The sequence below is a fragment of the Pristis pectinata genome, chromosome 26, assembly GCF_009764475.1.
Source record: "Pristis pectinata isolate sPriPec2 chromosome 26, sPriPec2.1.pri, whole genome shotgun sequence".
Classification (NCBI taxonomy): Eukaryota; Metazoa; Chordata; class Chondrichthyes; order Rhinopristiformes; family Pristidae; genus Pristis; species Pristis pectinata.
The window spans coordinates 22,205,603-22,221,915 of NC_067430.1; the positions used below are offsets into that span (position 1 = coordinate 22,205,603).

Here is a 16,313-nt window from a genome sequence, read left to right on the forward strand (position 1 = left end):
ACATCAATGTTAAAAAGGATTTGAAAGGGGAGAAGCACTAAGTGAAGAAAACTTTCACAGAACAGCTACGGGCATGATGGGTTGAAGGGCATTTCTCTGTGCTAGAAATATTTAGAAGGAAGAATTTAGCCTGCATTTCACCACTCACTTGACCACAAAGTCACACCACAGAGTGACCTGCACGAAAGCTGCTCACACATTGGTCTTGCTGATCAATTTGTGAAGACCTGAGGCTGGCTTGCTCAGAACTCTTCAACAGCCCTACCCCTGTCAACAAATGACATGAAGCTTAGATGAGTAAACATTTGAAGCTGAAAAAGAATATGCAGAAAAGGTATTAATCCCTCTAGGTTGTTTGAGAAAACTATGAGTCTTCCTTATGTATTCAAATTCTCCCATAATAAAGGAAAACATACCAGATGGTCTCTTAACACTTGTTGCTCCTGCTTGTTGGCCTTCAGTGACACGCAGGTCACCAAGCACTACCCAATCTCACACCAATCCATTCATTTGAGTCTACAAGCCACACTCCACTACTGAGGGAATGTTATGTTAGTAAGGAGTTCGACATGTCAGGCATCATCAATTTTCAATGAGTGATCGGGGTTTCAAGTCAGGATGGGAGCTGCATAATTACACTCCGTTAACAGGAGAAAGCATCATTTGGTTCCTAGTCCCAGTAGCTCTCTAGGGACCCCTGCTGGCAGTCTTTGCATGTGGCTCTTGAGGAACGTGACCCTATCTCAGTCCCTATTTGCTCAGGACATTTCTGAAGATAAGTGTATACAATGTTGGACCAGTATTGAGTGAACCCACTGGAAGGGGTTGAAACCCTTTACGGCCCATAATTTGTAGCCAGCCTTATACTTGACAAGGCATGATTCTCTCACACCAAACACGGGCTAGAGCAGAGTCTAACGAGAGGCTGTGCATGTCGACAGAACTTTCTATTCTAGGACTGAGGCCAGATCCATACCCACCTCCTCCCCCTCCGTCCTCCAGGTCCTGAGAAAGCTTTGACAACTGGCCAAGCCCCAACCACGGGGGTCAAAAGACTGAAAGTTTGTGGTGTTCAGAAACATTCAAAAACTCCTCAACTTGTTAAATGCACTTCATGTAAAACAATTGTAGGGAACTGAGTAAGTGGTTGAGGAAAAATAAATGAGTAATTACTGGAACCTGCAGTCCAGTGAGAGCTTGACCTCTCTTGGTGGAACTCTATGTGACATTAAAAAGATTCTGCCCACAGGATGTGGTTAGTTTTCACCTAAAACGGCAATGGGTTCAGTTTTCTCACTTTGAGTGAATACAGCCCCCACTTTGTGCTTCAATCTCAGGCAAGTGTCACTCATGGAGATTGGCCACTGGTGAGAGACCATTTGTTTATCTTGTGTGTGGGAAGGGATTCATTCAGTCGCAACACCTGCTGAAGCACCACTAAGACAAGTTTGCTACGATAACAAAGGCTTCTTCCATTCTGAGGGTGCAAGGAGTTCACTGATGGGAGGGCATGATAAAACCTTAGGCCTAGGTTTGTACACTTTCTTGCCTCTGCAGTGAAGAATCCATGTGCTGATAAGAATGGAGGCTGTATGCACAAGTGCCACAACCACAATGGAGTCGCCAGGTGTGATTGCTACCCAGGGTATGGATTGGCCAGTGACACCAAGGGATGTGAAGGTAAATGGCTTCAAGTATCACTTTCACCTAATATTGACAGTGTGCTCCATCAGGGTTTCCATGGCAACCTGTGCCACAGCCAACCGTGAAACAACAATGAATGGTGGAACTCTCCACCAGGCCCTCACACAGTGCTCTCGAGACACTTGCCCTGTTACAACAAGCCCCATGCACACTGAATGACTTGGAATATAGCAATTTTTGCAAGCAGATTATCTGTTGCAGTGTATGAAGCAGTACCTCCCAAACCCACAGCTACCTCCATAGAGAGGTGATGAAAAACAGTTTCACAGCAACACCATCAGCTCTTTGATACCACTGTTGGGTCTAAACCATGGAAGCGTACACCCAAAGACCCTGTGGGAGCACATTCATCAGAAGAACCTGCAGTTCAAGAAGGCAGCTCACCAGCACCTTCTCAAGAGCAACTAGAACTGCGTAACAGACAAAGAACTTGGAGCAAAATTGAGGGAATTCATAGGAATTATAGGACACATTGTTCTCTCAAGTTTTTAAATGTTTGGCGTATGAACTCCCGGAAAAAGCCAAAGGCATTGTCTTGTAAGTTGGATCTGAGCGGCCTTAGATTCAACATTCCAAATAGTTGTATGTTGCCTGCACATTTTTGGGAAATTGCCTATAACCTAGGGCACTGGATTTTTGGCATTCTGGAGAGTGTACTCACATGATTGTCCCTCCAGCAGGAATCCCCTTCCAGTGCTACAGTGACAATCTCTACAACAGCTTGAATTTCCAATGATGCTCTTTACATCATAAATATATGTCAAAATATTTCACAGGAGTCTTATCATGAGCAACATAAGGAAAAAGTACACTAAAGTTGTAGTTAAAGAGACAAATCATATGGAATGTCTTAAAGGAGGAGAAAGCTTAGAAACGGAGGAGGTTTGAGGAAATAACTGATGGAGTGAAAGAAACTGGAGACGTGCAAAAGTCCAGAATTAGAGCATAGATACTTCACATGGCAGCTGTAGAATTGGGGTTGGATAAAACTAGAAAAGGACTTGAAAACTTATGAAAATGTTATAATCAACATGTTGCTGGAATGGGGACCAGGAGAGCTCAGCAAGTAGAGTTAATGAGTGAACCATTGCTACTTCATTGGTAATGAGCAACTCTCCCTCTTTTTCTTTGTCTCTCACTTTCCTAGACGTTGATGAGTGTGTATTTGGAATCGCTGATTGTTCACACGGATGCATCAACACTCGTGGATCTTTCTCCTGTGTTTGTAATGCAGGCTATGAGCTGGGTGCCGATGGGAGGCAGTGCTACCGTAAGTTAACCCTTTCAAACCTTCTTACTGGATCAGAGTTCGTAGCAGTGAGGAAATTTTTAGAATCCAGGCTCGCTATAGAGAACTCGTCAACAAGCTCTTAAAATTGCCAGGGGCTCCTGAGTAAAATTCACCCTGAGGTGAAAGCTACCATCAAGCAATGGTACTGTACAGAATGAGAGTATGTACTGGAAGGGTGAAATGGCATAATATTAACAGTAACAACTCTCTGCCAGAGCAGGGAAGATCAGGAGTTCTGTAAATGGAGCATAAAGGATCATTTCAATATTTAGGAGTCATTAAACAGGCTGTAAAAGAAGCTATGAGAACTCATCAATGCACTTTAAACATATTGAGAACTAGGTAGGCCAGCATGTGCCATTCATCTAGGGGGAATGGGACTGGATCCAGCCTGGACCAACAAATGCTTTATTTGTTGTCTTTAATTGGCCTGCATAATATAAATCTGAGATGGTATAGAAGAAATTTTTAATCTGAATCTAACCCATGCTGTGCTTGACCTAGGTTAGACAGTAAAAGGAAATCAAAAAACTGCAGATGTTGGAAATCTGAAATAGAAACCAATAATATTGGAAACCTTAGCAGGTCAGGAAATCTAATGAAAGAGAAACAGTTAATATTCAGGTCCTTGACCGAAATGTTAACTATTTCTCTATCCATAGATACTGCCTGAACTGTTGAGTGTTTCCAGCATTTTCTGTTTTTATTCTGGGTTAGATGGGACAATGTTAAAAGAACCTTACCCTGTCTCCATCCTGTGCTGTACCTGTCCAGGAGGTGTCTTGATGGACAATGTAGCGGCAGATTACTCTGTATCAATATCAATGTGGCACTTTACTTCCTTTCAGGCTGTTTGATGGAGCAGGGTAAAGGAAGCTTTACAACACCTTAAATCAGATTGTTTTAATTAGCAGCCATTCTAGTTACTTATTTCATTTTCTGTTGAGGGATCTTTGAGGAACTAACTGTTAATTATTTTGTATTAAAACAGTGACAAAGCTACCAATGTGTTTTATGGAGTGTAAAGGCCTCTGGGACATCCTGCTCTGGTCTTCAGGAGTTGTTTCTTCAATAGTTACATGGTTTTATATCCCCAGCCTTCAAAGTGCTGATAGGGTTGAATTTTTCCAGAGGTTGGAGGGTGTTCAGCAGAGATGCTGTGTATTGAGGGTACTGGTGATGCTTTCAGCCCTTCAGGATGTCCCAAAGCTTTCAAAAACCAAAGAAATAATTTTGAATATGGCCACTGTTGTAATGGGGGAAGGTGCATATCCCTTTTCATACAGCAAGGCCTCACAAATAGCAATGAGATAATGACAAGAAAATCAGTTCTTGTTAACATAAGGGCATGAGAAAGAGAAGCAAGAGTAGGCCTTTTAGTGCCTTGAACCTGCCCTAGCATTCAATAGCATCGTGGCTGATCTTCTACCCTCCACACCCTTCTCCTATGTGAACTCCATATCCCGCAATTCCCTTATTGTACAGAAATCTGTACTGACATCAATGTACTCAATGACCAAGCCTCCACAACCTCCTTGGGTAGAAAGTTCCAAAAATTATTTCATCCACTTTCATGTCTGATTCCCATGTTCCATGATTCTTTTAATGTCAAAATTCTTTTGAACTCAGGCATGAATATATTGTATGATGAAGCATTGACACCCCTCTGTGATAAAGGATCCCAAAAGAATTGCAAACTTCCGAGCAAAGAAAGTTCTCCTCCTCTCAGTACTAAATGGCTGACTCCTTATCCTATGACTAAGACCCAGTTCTATATTTCTCAGCCTGGAAAAGACAGCCTCGCAGCCTGTACATTGTTAAAGCCTTTGGGATTCACATGCCTCAATGAGATTACCCCTCAATCTTTTAAACTCCAGTTGAGGCCATTCTTACTCAATGTCTCCTCCAGTTCTGGGAACCAATCATGTGAATCTATGCTGCACTCTGCTTTCACCATGGCAAATACAACCATCCTTCAGTCGCATGTCTAAAACTGCACAGTCCTGATTGTGATCTCAATAAACCCCAACACAACTGCAGCATGTCGTCCTTAGACTTGTACTCCAACTCCCTTATAATAAAGACCAACATATTATTTCCCTTTATAAATGCAAGACGCTTGTGTACTTTCTGTGTTTTTGGAAGCAACACATCAAGATCTTTCCATCTACTAACATCTACCAGTTTTTCTCTGTTTAAAAAATATGCTCTGTTTTAGTTTTTTCTCCTAAAAGGTGATTGACATCAATTTCCCCACAAAATATTCCACCTGCCATTTTCTGGGCCTTTCTCTTAACCTGTCTAGGCTCCTTCGCAAACTCCTTATACCTTCCTCATAGTTCATTTACATCATCAGTTAACATGGATATTCCCTTCCAAGTCAGGCAAAGATTCACATGCACCTCCTCCAACCTGGTCTACTGCATTCGGTGTTCTTGATGTGGCCTCTCCTACATCGGCAAGACCAAGCGTAGACTAGGTGACATTCTTGCGGAGCACCTGCGCTCTGTCCGCGATGGCCATCTTGAGCTCCCAGTTGCATGTTATTTCAACCCCTCTTCCCATTTCTACATTGACCTTTCTGTTCTTGGTCTTCTCCACTTCCAGGATGAGGTCCAACACCACTTCGTATTCCACCTGGACACTTTCCAACCCAATGGTATGAACATTGAATTAACCATTTTCAAGTACCCTGCACCCCCCATTTCTTTCTCCTGATCCACCAAGGTTCTCTGAGTCCCTTTACCCCAACCCTCCACCCCCAGCCTCACATTACCCAGTTTCATTCCCCTCCCCCACCTGGTTCCATTTGCCTATTACCCACACACTTAATCTACTGGGTCTCCAATCCCCTTCCCCAACTGGTTCTATCTGCCCATCTTCCCTCCCTTATCTGGTTCCACTTACTACCTTCCTTACTTGTCAGATTCCAGTATCTTCAGCCTTTTGTGTCTCCACTTATCACCTTCAGGCCTCTGTCTCTATCTCCATCTCCCTTCCCCACCTAAATCCATCCCTCCCCCCTTTATTCTCTCCTCATCACTCTACCTATCACCCACCAGCTGCTGTCTCCCAACTCCACCCTCTCCCCCACCGGCTCCATCTGCCCATCATGCTTCTCTTTACCTGGTTCCACCTGTCACCTTCCAGCCCCTCCCTCTCACCTCTTTATACTGGCTATCTCCCCCCCCCCCACACTAGCAGTCCTGATGAAGGCTCTCAATCTGAAACATCAACCATCCCTCTGCCTCCACAGATGCTGCCTGACACACTGAGTTCCTCCAGCAATTTGTTTTTTGCTCCAGAACACATCATCTGCAGTTCCTATGTCGCAGTCTGTCTTTTCATCCATATAGTTAATATTAATCATGAATAGCTGATAGTCCTATGACATACACTTGTAACAACATGCCAACCTGAAAATGACCCATTTATTCCTACTTTCCATCTTCAGTCCTTTCACTAATTTCTATCCCTGCTAATTCCCCTTGCCTCCCCAACCTGATGAGACAAGGTTATTTAATAACCTTGTATGAGGTACACTTCAAATACCTTGTGAAAATCCAGATATACCACATCTAGTTGCTTGCCCTCAAATTCCTGGCTGGATCCATACACAAAAACTCTGGCCTTTATAAGACTGGATTCTCCCTACCTAATCATATTTTTATTTTCAGTACCCTGTTACCGCAGTCACGTCTGCACTTAGAGAGTGCTCATTCAGGCAGCCACAATTTTGTTTCCTTCTTTGTTCATGGGATGGGAACATCACTAGCAATAACGGTATTTATTGTCCACCTATATCTGTCCCTGAACACAGGAGGCAGTAAAGAGTTAACCACAATAGGGGGTCTGGAGTCACAAATCTTAAATTACTTGAATTGAAATTCCCAGCTGCTGTGGTGGGATTCGAACTCATGTCCAGAAGCCCAGTTGAATAGTCCAGCAACTTAACCACTGCACCATTATACCAACAACTTTCTCCTTCGTGTTTCTGTAGAAGCCACCAGAAGCGATATACTGGAGCAGTAATGAAAATATCTGAACCCTTCACTTACAGGGATTGAGATGGAGATTGTCAACGGTTGTGAATTAGACAATGGAGGATGTTCCCATCACTGCCGGCACACAGCTGCTGGCCCTCAGTGCAGCTGCAATCAAGGCTTTCATCTTGATGCTGATCAGAAGACATGTGTAGGTAGGACTGAATGAATGGGTTATGGCTGAGTTGCTGAAGGTTCAATATTTCTGTATACATCAGCATTTCAAGGTTTAAATTATCAAGTCGACTAAATATAAAACAGTAAATACCTTACAGTGAATTGTAAACAACTGAAATGTTTGGACTTGAAATAGCATCATAAATTCTTCAGTGTTTTTTCTGTATTAGTGCATTTTTGGGGCCAGGCTTAGAATGTTTGGTTCTTTCAGTGTTCATAGAATCATAGAACAGTACAGCACAATACAGGCCCTTCGGCCCACAATGTCGTGCTGAACTTTAAACCTCACCTAAGTCTATCTAACCCCTTCCTCCCACATATCCCTCTATTTTAAATTCCTCCATATGCTTATCTAGTAATCTCTTGAATCTGACCAATGTACCTGCCTCCACCACCACCCCAGGCAGCGCATTCCATGCCCAGCCACTCTCTGGGTAAAAAACCTCCCTCTGATATCTCCCTTGAAATTCCCACCCATTACTTTAAAGCCATGCCCTCTTGTATTGAGCATTGGTGCCCTGGGAAAGAGGCGCTGGCTGTCTACTCTATCTATTCTTCTTAATATTTTGTATACCTGTATCATGTCTCCTCTCATCCTCCTTCACTCCAAGGAGGAAAGCCCTAGCTCCCATAGTCTCTCCTCATAATGCATACCCTCTAAATCAGGCAGCATCCAGGTAGATCTCCTCTGCACCCTTTCCAATGCTTCCACAGAGGCGACCAGAACTGGATTCAGTACTCTAGGTGTGGTCTAACCAGAGTTTTGTAGAGCTGCATCATCACCTCGCAGCTCTTAAACTCGATCCCTCGACTTATGAATGCTAACATCCCATAAGCTTTCTTAACTATCCTATCCGCCTGTGTGGCAACTTTCAGGGATCTGTGGATATGAACCCCCAGATCCCTCTGCTCCTCCATACTACCCAGAATCCTGCCATTAACTTTGTACTCCACCTTGGGGTAACACCTCACACTTCTCTGGATTGAACTAGTGAGCACTGATGGGAGCAGCAATCCCCCCACATTCTGAGAGTCACCTTGGCACGAAGTAATACACTCAATGACACCATTGCATGTTTACATTGTTACACAGGGGTAGGGTGGTCCTTTCTTACAAAGTTGGGCTAAGATGTAATTTTGGAGGATAAATGCTTTGCATCAAGTCTCCATCATAACTGAAGTGTGAATGGTTGATCCTGAAGGGGCATGAAATAGCTCACTGACTGTCCCCCTCCGAGAATATATCAAGGGATCTGATTGAAGGTTTTCAGTTCAAAAATCTGACAGACAAATCATCTTATCCTTCTATCTGATCATGGCAACTGAGAAATAAAAAGGAAAGTGCTGGAAATACTCAGCAGACCGACAGCATCTGTGGAAAGAAAGACAGAGTTGATGTTTCAAGGTGATGACATTTCCATAAATCTGGATAAAAATTGTGGTAAATCATGTTTTAAGATGCACAGGAATGGAGGAGGGGATGAGAACAAAAGGAAGGTTTGAGTTGTGGATTTAATTATGGAAAGAATGGCTGTGAGAGGTCAAAGCAGGAGGTATCAGGTCAAGTACAGAAACAAGAGATGGGTCCAGAGCAACACACTCAAAATGCTGGAGGAACTCAGCAGGTCAGGTAGCATCTATGGAGGGAAATAAACAGTCGATGTTTTGGGTTGAGACCCTTCATCAGGACTGGAAAGGAAGAGGGCAGAAGCCAGAATAAGGTCAGGGGAGGGGGAGGAGCACAAGGTGATAGGTGAGTCCATGTGAGCGTGGAAGGTAGGTGGGTGGGGGAAGGGGATGAAAGCAAATGATGTAAGAAGCTGAGGGGTGTTAGGTAGAAGGGGCAAAGGGCTAAGGAAGAAGGAATCTGGTAGGAGAGGACATTAGACCATGGAATAAAGGGAGGGAGGTTGGGAATAGATAGGTCATGAGGGCAGGGGTGAGAAAGGAGAAGCGTTGAGGCAGCCACAGGAATGAGGGGAAACAAAGGGGGGGGAGAGGGGAGGGGTTATTGGAAGTTAGAGAAATCAATGTTGAGGCTGTCAGGTTGGAGATTACCAAGGTGGAATATGAGGTGTTACTGCTCTAACCTGCATCTGGCCTTAACGTGGCAGTAGAGGAGGCCATGGATAGACATGTCAGTGTGGGAGTGGGATGTGGAATTGAAGTGGCTGGCCACTGGGAAATCCTGGCTTTTACGGTGGACAGAGTGAAGGTGCTCGACGAAACAGTCACCCAATCTGCGTTTGGTCTCACTGATGTAGAAAGGCTGCACCGAGAGCACCAGATGCAATAAAGGTCACCCTCGGATTCACAAGTAAAGCAGTACCTCACTTGGAAGATGGGTCCAGACTAAGTAAAAGAGGCAGGATCCTCTGAAATTGTCGATCTCGATATTGAATATAAAATGGCTAGCACATTACAGGCTGACAATCAGTGCAACAATTTCAGAGACACAAGACACTGTAGATGCTGGAATCTGGAGCATCAAACAATCTGCTGGAGGAACTGAAAGACGTACAGGTTAGGAAGTTGTGGGCATGCTATGTTGGCGCTGGAAGAGTGGCGACACTTGCGGGCTGCCCCCCAGAACACTCCACGCAAAAGATGTATTTCACTGTGTGTTTCGATGTACGTGTGACTAATAAACATATCTTATCAGCAGATCGAGCAGCATCTGTGATGGGTGGGGGGAAGATATTGTCGACAATCCTGATGCAGGGTTTTGTCCCCAAACATCGACAGTTCCTTTCCTCCTGCAGGTGCTGCCTGACCCGCTGAGTTTTCCAGCAAATTGTTTGTTACAAGAATTTCAGATAACAATTCTGCTATTCCCATTTAAACCTGCAGATCACCTCATTTTATCTTTCCACGGATAATACCAGGGCATTCTGTACTGGCCATTGAAAGCGATATAGATAATTACAATAAACTGTCTGGGAAAATTTCCTCCTGGCAGCTGACAAGGAGACCAGCCCAGTGCAAATCCTACCCTCGAAGTCCCGATCTGTGTTGATTAGCTAACCAGGACAAGGGGATCACTTTGAATGTAAAGCATTAGCAAACAGTCATTGGGAATCAGATAGAATTGCCACCTTTCAAAAAATAATCCTTCTTGCGATTTAAGCATCCTTGACAATTCTGTCGTTCCCTGGTTATCCTGAGGATATTGCCCATTCCCTGGTTATCCTGAGGATGGTGGGGTCTGAGGCTAACTTGGCTTACTGAGCTCCCCTGGAGAAAAGTTAAAAGTTAAACATGCTGCTGCAGGTTTTCAGTCACAGCTAGGTCAGACTGGTTAAGAAGCAAAGGAGTCCCATCAATTAGTTTTCATAGCAAATCAACATCTACTGATATAAGTATTTTCGTTTCATATTGATTTCTTAAAACTGAATTTGAATTCTGAAAACTATCTTGAAAGCTCTTGAACTCATAATTTCTGGATTATTAGTCCAGACCAGGGGATTATTGGTCCTCTAACTGAGCCCCAAGGCTCTTGTACCACTCTTTTAATCATTCTTATAAGTACATGGGAAGTAGAAGAAGGAGAAGGCATTCCGCCCTTTGTGTCTGCTCTGCCATTTAGTAAGATCACAGCTGATCTTTTAGTGCCACTTTTCGGCACTAACCTACTACCTCTTGATTCCTTTTATATCTAAGTATCGATATCTATTCCCTTCATATGGACCTAATGGCCTTGATTGAAACAGCACTCTCCCCTTTCCCCATCCCTGGAAACACTGGGTTTTGAAGGTTCAGGTGCAGTACAAACCATGGTCAATAGTTGTCTAAATTCAGATTAAATTTAGATGAAGGTTTTAAATACCAAACGAATTACTGACATTGCGGATGATTCAGTTTACGGAGACTTGATCAGAATTTATCTTGTACTCACATAGATCTGGACGAGTGCGATGGCGGTGCTGGCTGCTGTCAACAAGACTGTTTCAACACCCCTGGAGGCTATGAGTGTGGCTGTCACGCTGGATATCGGCTCAATCTGGACGGCTGTATGTGTGATGGTGAGGATTGACAGTCCAGATCCGTGTACCGATGCATTGTAAAAAGCTAAAATGTCCAGATGCTGGAAGTCTAAAATAAAAACAGAAGATGCTGGAAACACTCAGCAGGTCGGGCAGCATCTGTGTGAAGAGAAACAGAGTTAATGAATCAGGTTAAAGAACCTGTGTCAGAACTGATGCAATGTCTTCAGTCTGCTCAGCTCCCACTGGTGAAAGCACAGTTGCCCAGAAACTGGACAATGCCTATTTAGGCACATTCCACATTTGGTTCGCAACGGCTTGTAGACTTCCTGTTCAACAAACCGCTGTTGCGAAATTTAGTCATATACGAGGCTTAAATCTGTGCCACTGAACAGGCCTTGCACAATCAAGCCCCTTTCCTGACCTAATCTCCCATTGTGAAACACACAAAGAAGTCAAATATACCTGAATCACTGGAAGGGACTCATGGATGGGTAATCACTGGAGGGGTTGGGCCAGGAGTTGGCAGAGATCTCAGGGTGATGGAAGGAATTAGGGCATGGATTAGATTGATAGGCCATTACAGGGAGCAACCACGTTGTTGTAAGTTTTGAGTCAATTTGGTATAATATGGGTATGGTACTGGTAAAGGTATATATGAGGTTGGTATAGTATCAGTAATGATATATGGTTTTATAACCATGGTATTGTAATGGTATAGGTGCTGGTAATGATACTGTATTGATACATGGTTGGTATCACCATGGATTTAGATGTTAATTTGGACATATATTGAGGCCAGAAGTCTAAGAATTTACTTCCCTGAAGGACATTACTGAACTAAGTCACTGATTCTGTTGGATCAACTGCTCTCTGATGATCCAGCAAGCCTCACAGGTCAAAGGCAGTTGGGGATGGGCACTAAATGCCAGCCAGGCCAGCAATGCCCACCTCCCCTGGATTGATAGTTGGGGCAAATTTGGTGGGGGTAGGGAATCATTAGCAGGAGGATGATTGGTAATTAATAAAGGGATCAATAATCAGGGTGGGAAGAAATCAATTCAGTTGATAGGCTGATGATCAGAGTGGGGTTCAGTGTTGGCAAGGGGTTGGGTCATTTTGGGGTGAGTGAGGTCAGCTGATCACTGGATGGGTTGTGTGGGCAAATGTGATGAACACTTTTGCCTGCATTGGGTCTGTATCCTTTTAGGTCTTCACTATTCAGTTGCTTGTCTAAATGCCTCCTAAATGTACCCCCTTTCTGTGTTAAAAACTTTGCCCTCAGATCCCCTTTAAAACTCCTTCCTTTCAACTTAAACTTATGCCCTCCTGTTTCTGATACCCCTACCATGGAATAAATATTCTCACTATCTGCCTCTCATAATTATATATACTGTACCTCTATCTAGTTCATCCCTCAGACTCCATGGAAGACAAACCCAGCCTATCCGATCTCTCCCAATAACTATAGTCCTCCAATCCAGGCAACAGGTAAATCTCCTCTATACCCTCTCCAGAGCAATCACTTCACAATGATCTTTGGCCTCAGCTCCATTTTCCCAACCCATCCCCATAATACTTCATTCCCTACAGTCCAAAATTCAACCCAACTTTGCACATAATATACTTAATAAATCCGCTTGGCTATGCTTTATGTTCGCCTCTTCGTTATTCTTGCCTGTTAGTCATTAAAATGACCAACAAGAAGAATTCCTTGCATACATTTTTCATACATTTTGGGTTTTGTTTCTAGTAAGGCAGAATCAGTTGGGTCCAAATCACTATTTTAACCAAAGCCCTGCCAACCTAGGCCTATTGCTCTTTGCTAAGATCTGCTGCTGAATCAGACTGCTAATGATGGGCAGGGTTCAATGTTGTGAAGCAGCAAAGCAAAACAAAGACGGGACATTTTTATCTCTAAAACAAAAGCTTAGCAGTGGGAGTATTTGACAAATGGTTTAGAACATAGAAGAGTACAGCACAGGAACAGGCACTTCAGCCATGATGTCTGTGCTGAACATGATGCCAATTTAAACTAACCCCTTCTGCCTGCAGGTGATCCATATCCCTCCATTACTTGCATATCCATGGGTCTATCTAAAAGCCTCTTAAACGCCACTATCGTACCTGCTTCCACCACCATGCCTGGCAGCATGTTCCAAACACCTACCACTCTCTGTGTTTAAACAAAAACTTGCCCCGCACATCCTCTTTAAACTTTCCCCCTCTCAACTTAAAGCTATGCCGTCTAGTATTTAACATTTCTACCCTAGGAAAAAGATTCTGACTGTCAACCCTATCTATGCCTCTCATAATTTTAAAAACTTCTATCAGGTTTTGCCTCAGCTTCCGATGTTTGTCCAACCTCTACTTATAGCTAATACCTTCTAATCTATACAGTATACTGGTAAACCTCTTCTGCACCCTTTCCAAAGCTTCCACATCCTCCCTGTAATGCAGTGACCAGAATTGCACACAATACTCCAAGTGGAGCCTAGCCAAAGTTTTATAAAGCTGCAACATGGCTTATACTCAATGGCCCAACTAGTGAAGGCAAGCATGCCATATGCCTTCTATACCACTCTTCTACTTAGGGTGCCACTTTCAGGGAGCGATGGACTTGGACCCCAAGATCCCTCTGTACATCAATGTTGTTAAGAGTCCTGCCATTATCTGTATAATTTCCCCTTACATTTAACCTCCCAAAGTGCAACACCTCAGGTTTTTCTGGATTGAACTCCATCTGCCATTTCTCCACCCATATCTGTAACTGATCTATATCCTGCTGTATCCTTTGGCAACCTTCTTCACTCTGCAACTCCACCAATTGTTATGTCATCTACAAACTTACTAATCAACCCACCTACATTTTCATCCAAGTCATTTATATATATATTGCAAACAACAGAGATCCCAGCGCTGATCTGTGCAGAATACCACTGGTCATGGATCTCCAGCCAGAATAACACCCCTCCACCACTACCCTCTGTCTTCTATGGCCATGCTAATTTTGAATCTAAACTAACAAGTCACTGAGGATTCCGTGCATCTTAATCTTCTGGATTAGCCTACCATGAGGGATCCTGTCAAATGCCTTACTAAAGTCCGTGTAGACAACATCCACTGCCCTACCCTCATCAATCACCTTCATCACCTCCTCAAAATCTCAGTCAAGTTTGTAAGACATAACCTCCCCTGCACAAAGCCATGCTGACTGTCCCTAATTAGCCCAGGTTTTTCCAGATGTGAGTAAACCCTGTCCCTAAGAATCCTCTACAACAGCTTCCTTATCACTGATATGTGGGTCACTGGCCTATAATTCCATGGATCATCCTTATTTCCCCTCTTAAACAAAGGAACGACATTATCTATTCTCCATTCCTCCAGGACTTCGCCTGTGGCTAGGGAGGATACAAAGATCTTCATCAAGGTCCCAGTAATCTCCTCTCTTGCCTCTCTCACTAACTTGGGATAGGTCCCATCAGGCTCTGAGGGCTTATCCACCTTAATGCTCTTCAAGAGACCCAACACCACCTCTTTGACCTCAAAATGTTCTAGCATATTAATATACCCCACATTGATCTCACTATCCTCCATGTCCTTCTCCTTGGTGAACACTGTATTGGTATTAGTTTATTATTGTCACTTATACCGAGGTACAGTGAAAAACTTGTCTTGCGTACCGATCGTACAGGTCAGTTCATTACACAGTGCAGTTACATTGAGTTAGTACAGAGTACATTAAAGTAGTACAGGTAAAAACAATAACAGTACAGAGTAAAGTGTCAGAGCTACAGAGAAAGTGCAGTGCAATAAAGTGCAAGGTCACAACAAGATAGATCGTGAAGTCATAGTCCATCTCATTGTATAAAGGAATCGTTCAATAGTGTTATCACAGTGGGGTAGAAGCTGTCCTTAAGTCTGGTGGTACGTGCCCTCGGGCTCCTGTATCTTCTACCCGATGGAAGACGAGAGAAGAGAGAAGGGTGGGGTCTTTGATTATGCTGGCTGCTTCACCAAGACAATGAGAGATAAAGACAGAGTCCAAGGAGGGGTGGCTGGTGTCTGTGATGCGCTGGGACAAAGCCTGATGCAAAGTATTCGTTTAGTACCTTGCCAACAACCTCTGACTCCAAGCATAAATTCCCTCCTTTATCCTTGAGTGGCCTTACCTTCTCCTTAGTTATCCTCTTGTTTTTAATGTATGGAGATGTTAATGAAACAGCAGCTTCCATCTTTTGCCCCTGCACCAAAACCAGTTCCGAATTCAGGGACAAGTGGAGGTAAGGAACATTCCTTGTTCTTGGAAGCAGTAACTGGAAATTCTAGAATTCAATTTAATTGAAACAATGCCTTCCCTTTTCAAAGTCCCAGGGTATTATACAAAGATAGATAGGCTTTGAATTTAGTTTTATGGCAAGTTCTTATTTATTTCTTTCAAAATTGTTTTAATGTTATCCTTTTAAAGGCTTTGATAATTATTTTGTTAGAATTTTTTGATTTTCTTCTGAGCAGTCTCTGTGACAGTTGCGTCTATATTTGGTTATTGGTCTGGAATTGGGATGAGGTGATGACGGTCTGGTTGGGTGTAGTGGGAAGTCAGATTTTGAGAGTAAATGTGAAGCCGGAATTCCTGGATGGTGTTGCTCAGGTTAGCAGTGCCTCATGGAAGTTCTGGTTGTCAAACTTGCATCCCACCTGGCAACTATTGGGATGTTCCCAGAAATCCCCTGCAAATTTTGACACATTCCCAAATTCTACACCTGCCCCCCCACCACACACCCTGAAAATATTGATATTGTCTCAGGATGCAAAATTGTTATGTATATAGCAACAACTCCGCAGGTATATTAACACATTCCCAGGATCCCTCTGCAATATTGGGACATGCCCAGGAACCTCTGCTGAAAATAGTGAAATATTCCAGGACCTGCAAATATTGATATATTTCCATTCAATCCACCTCCAGCCTTCCAATAGTTTCACATTCCCAAGAATGTTCTGAAAATATTGGTACATTCCCAGGATTCCCATGCCACACCCCCTGACCACCTTACTGTGCCCTCCACCATGTACCTAAGGTTAGTTAAACCATTTCCACTCCCAATATATTTT

At 43.4% G+C, this 16,313-nt stretch overlaps 1 protein-coding gene across 1 annotated transcript in view; it reads left to right on the plus strand.

Moving 5' to 3' along the window:
- megf6b (multiple EGF-like-domains 6b) overlaps positions 1-16,313 on the plus strand; it is a 326,118-nt gene that overhangs the window by 239,531 nt on the left and 70,274 nt on the right. Inside the window, exons 8-11 of the mRNA XM_052039029.1 lie at positions 1,558-1,680; positions 2,852-2,974; positions 7,056-7,193; positions 11,115-11,237. Coding sequence (XP_051894989.1) covers positions 1,558-1,680; positions 2,852-2,974; positions 7,056-7,193; positions 11,115-11,237 — 507 coding nt within the window. The remainder of the gene's footprint in view (positions 1-1,557; positions 1,681-2,851; positions 2,975-7,055; positions 7,194-11,114; positions 11,238-16,313) is intronic.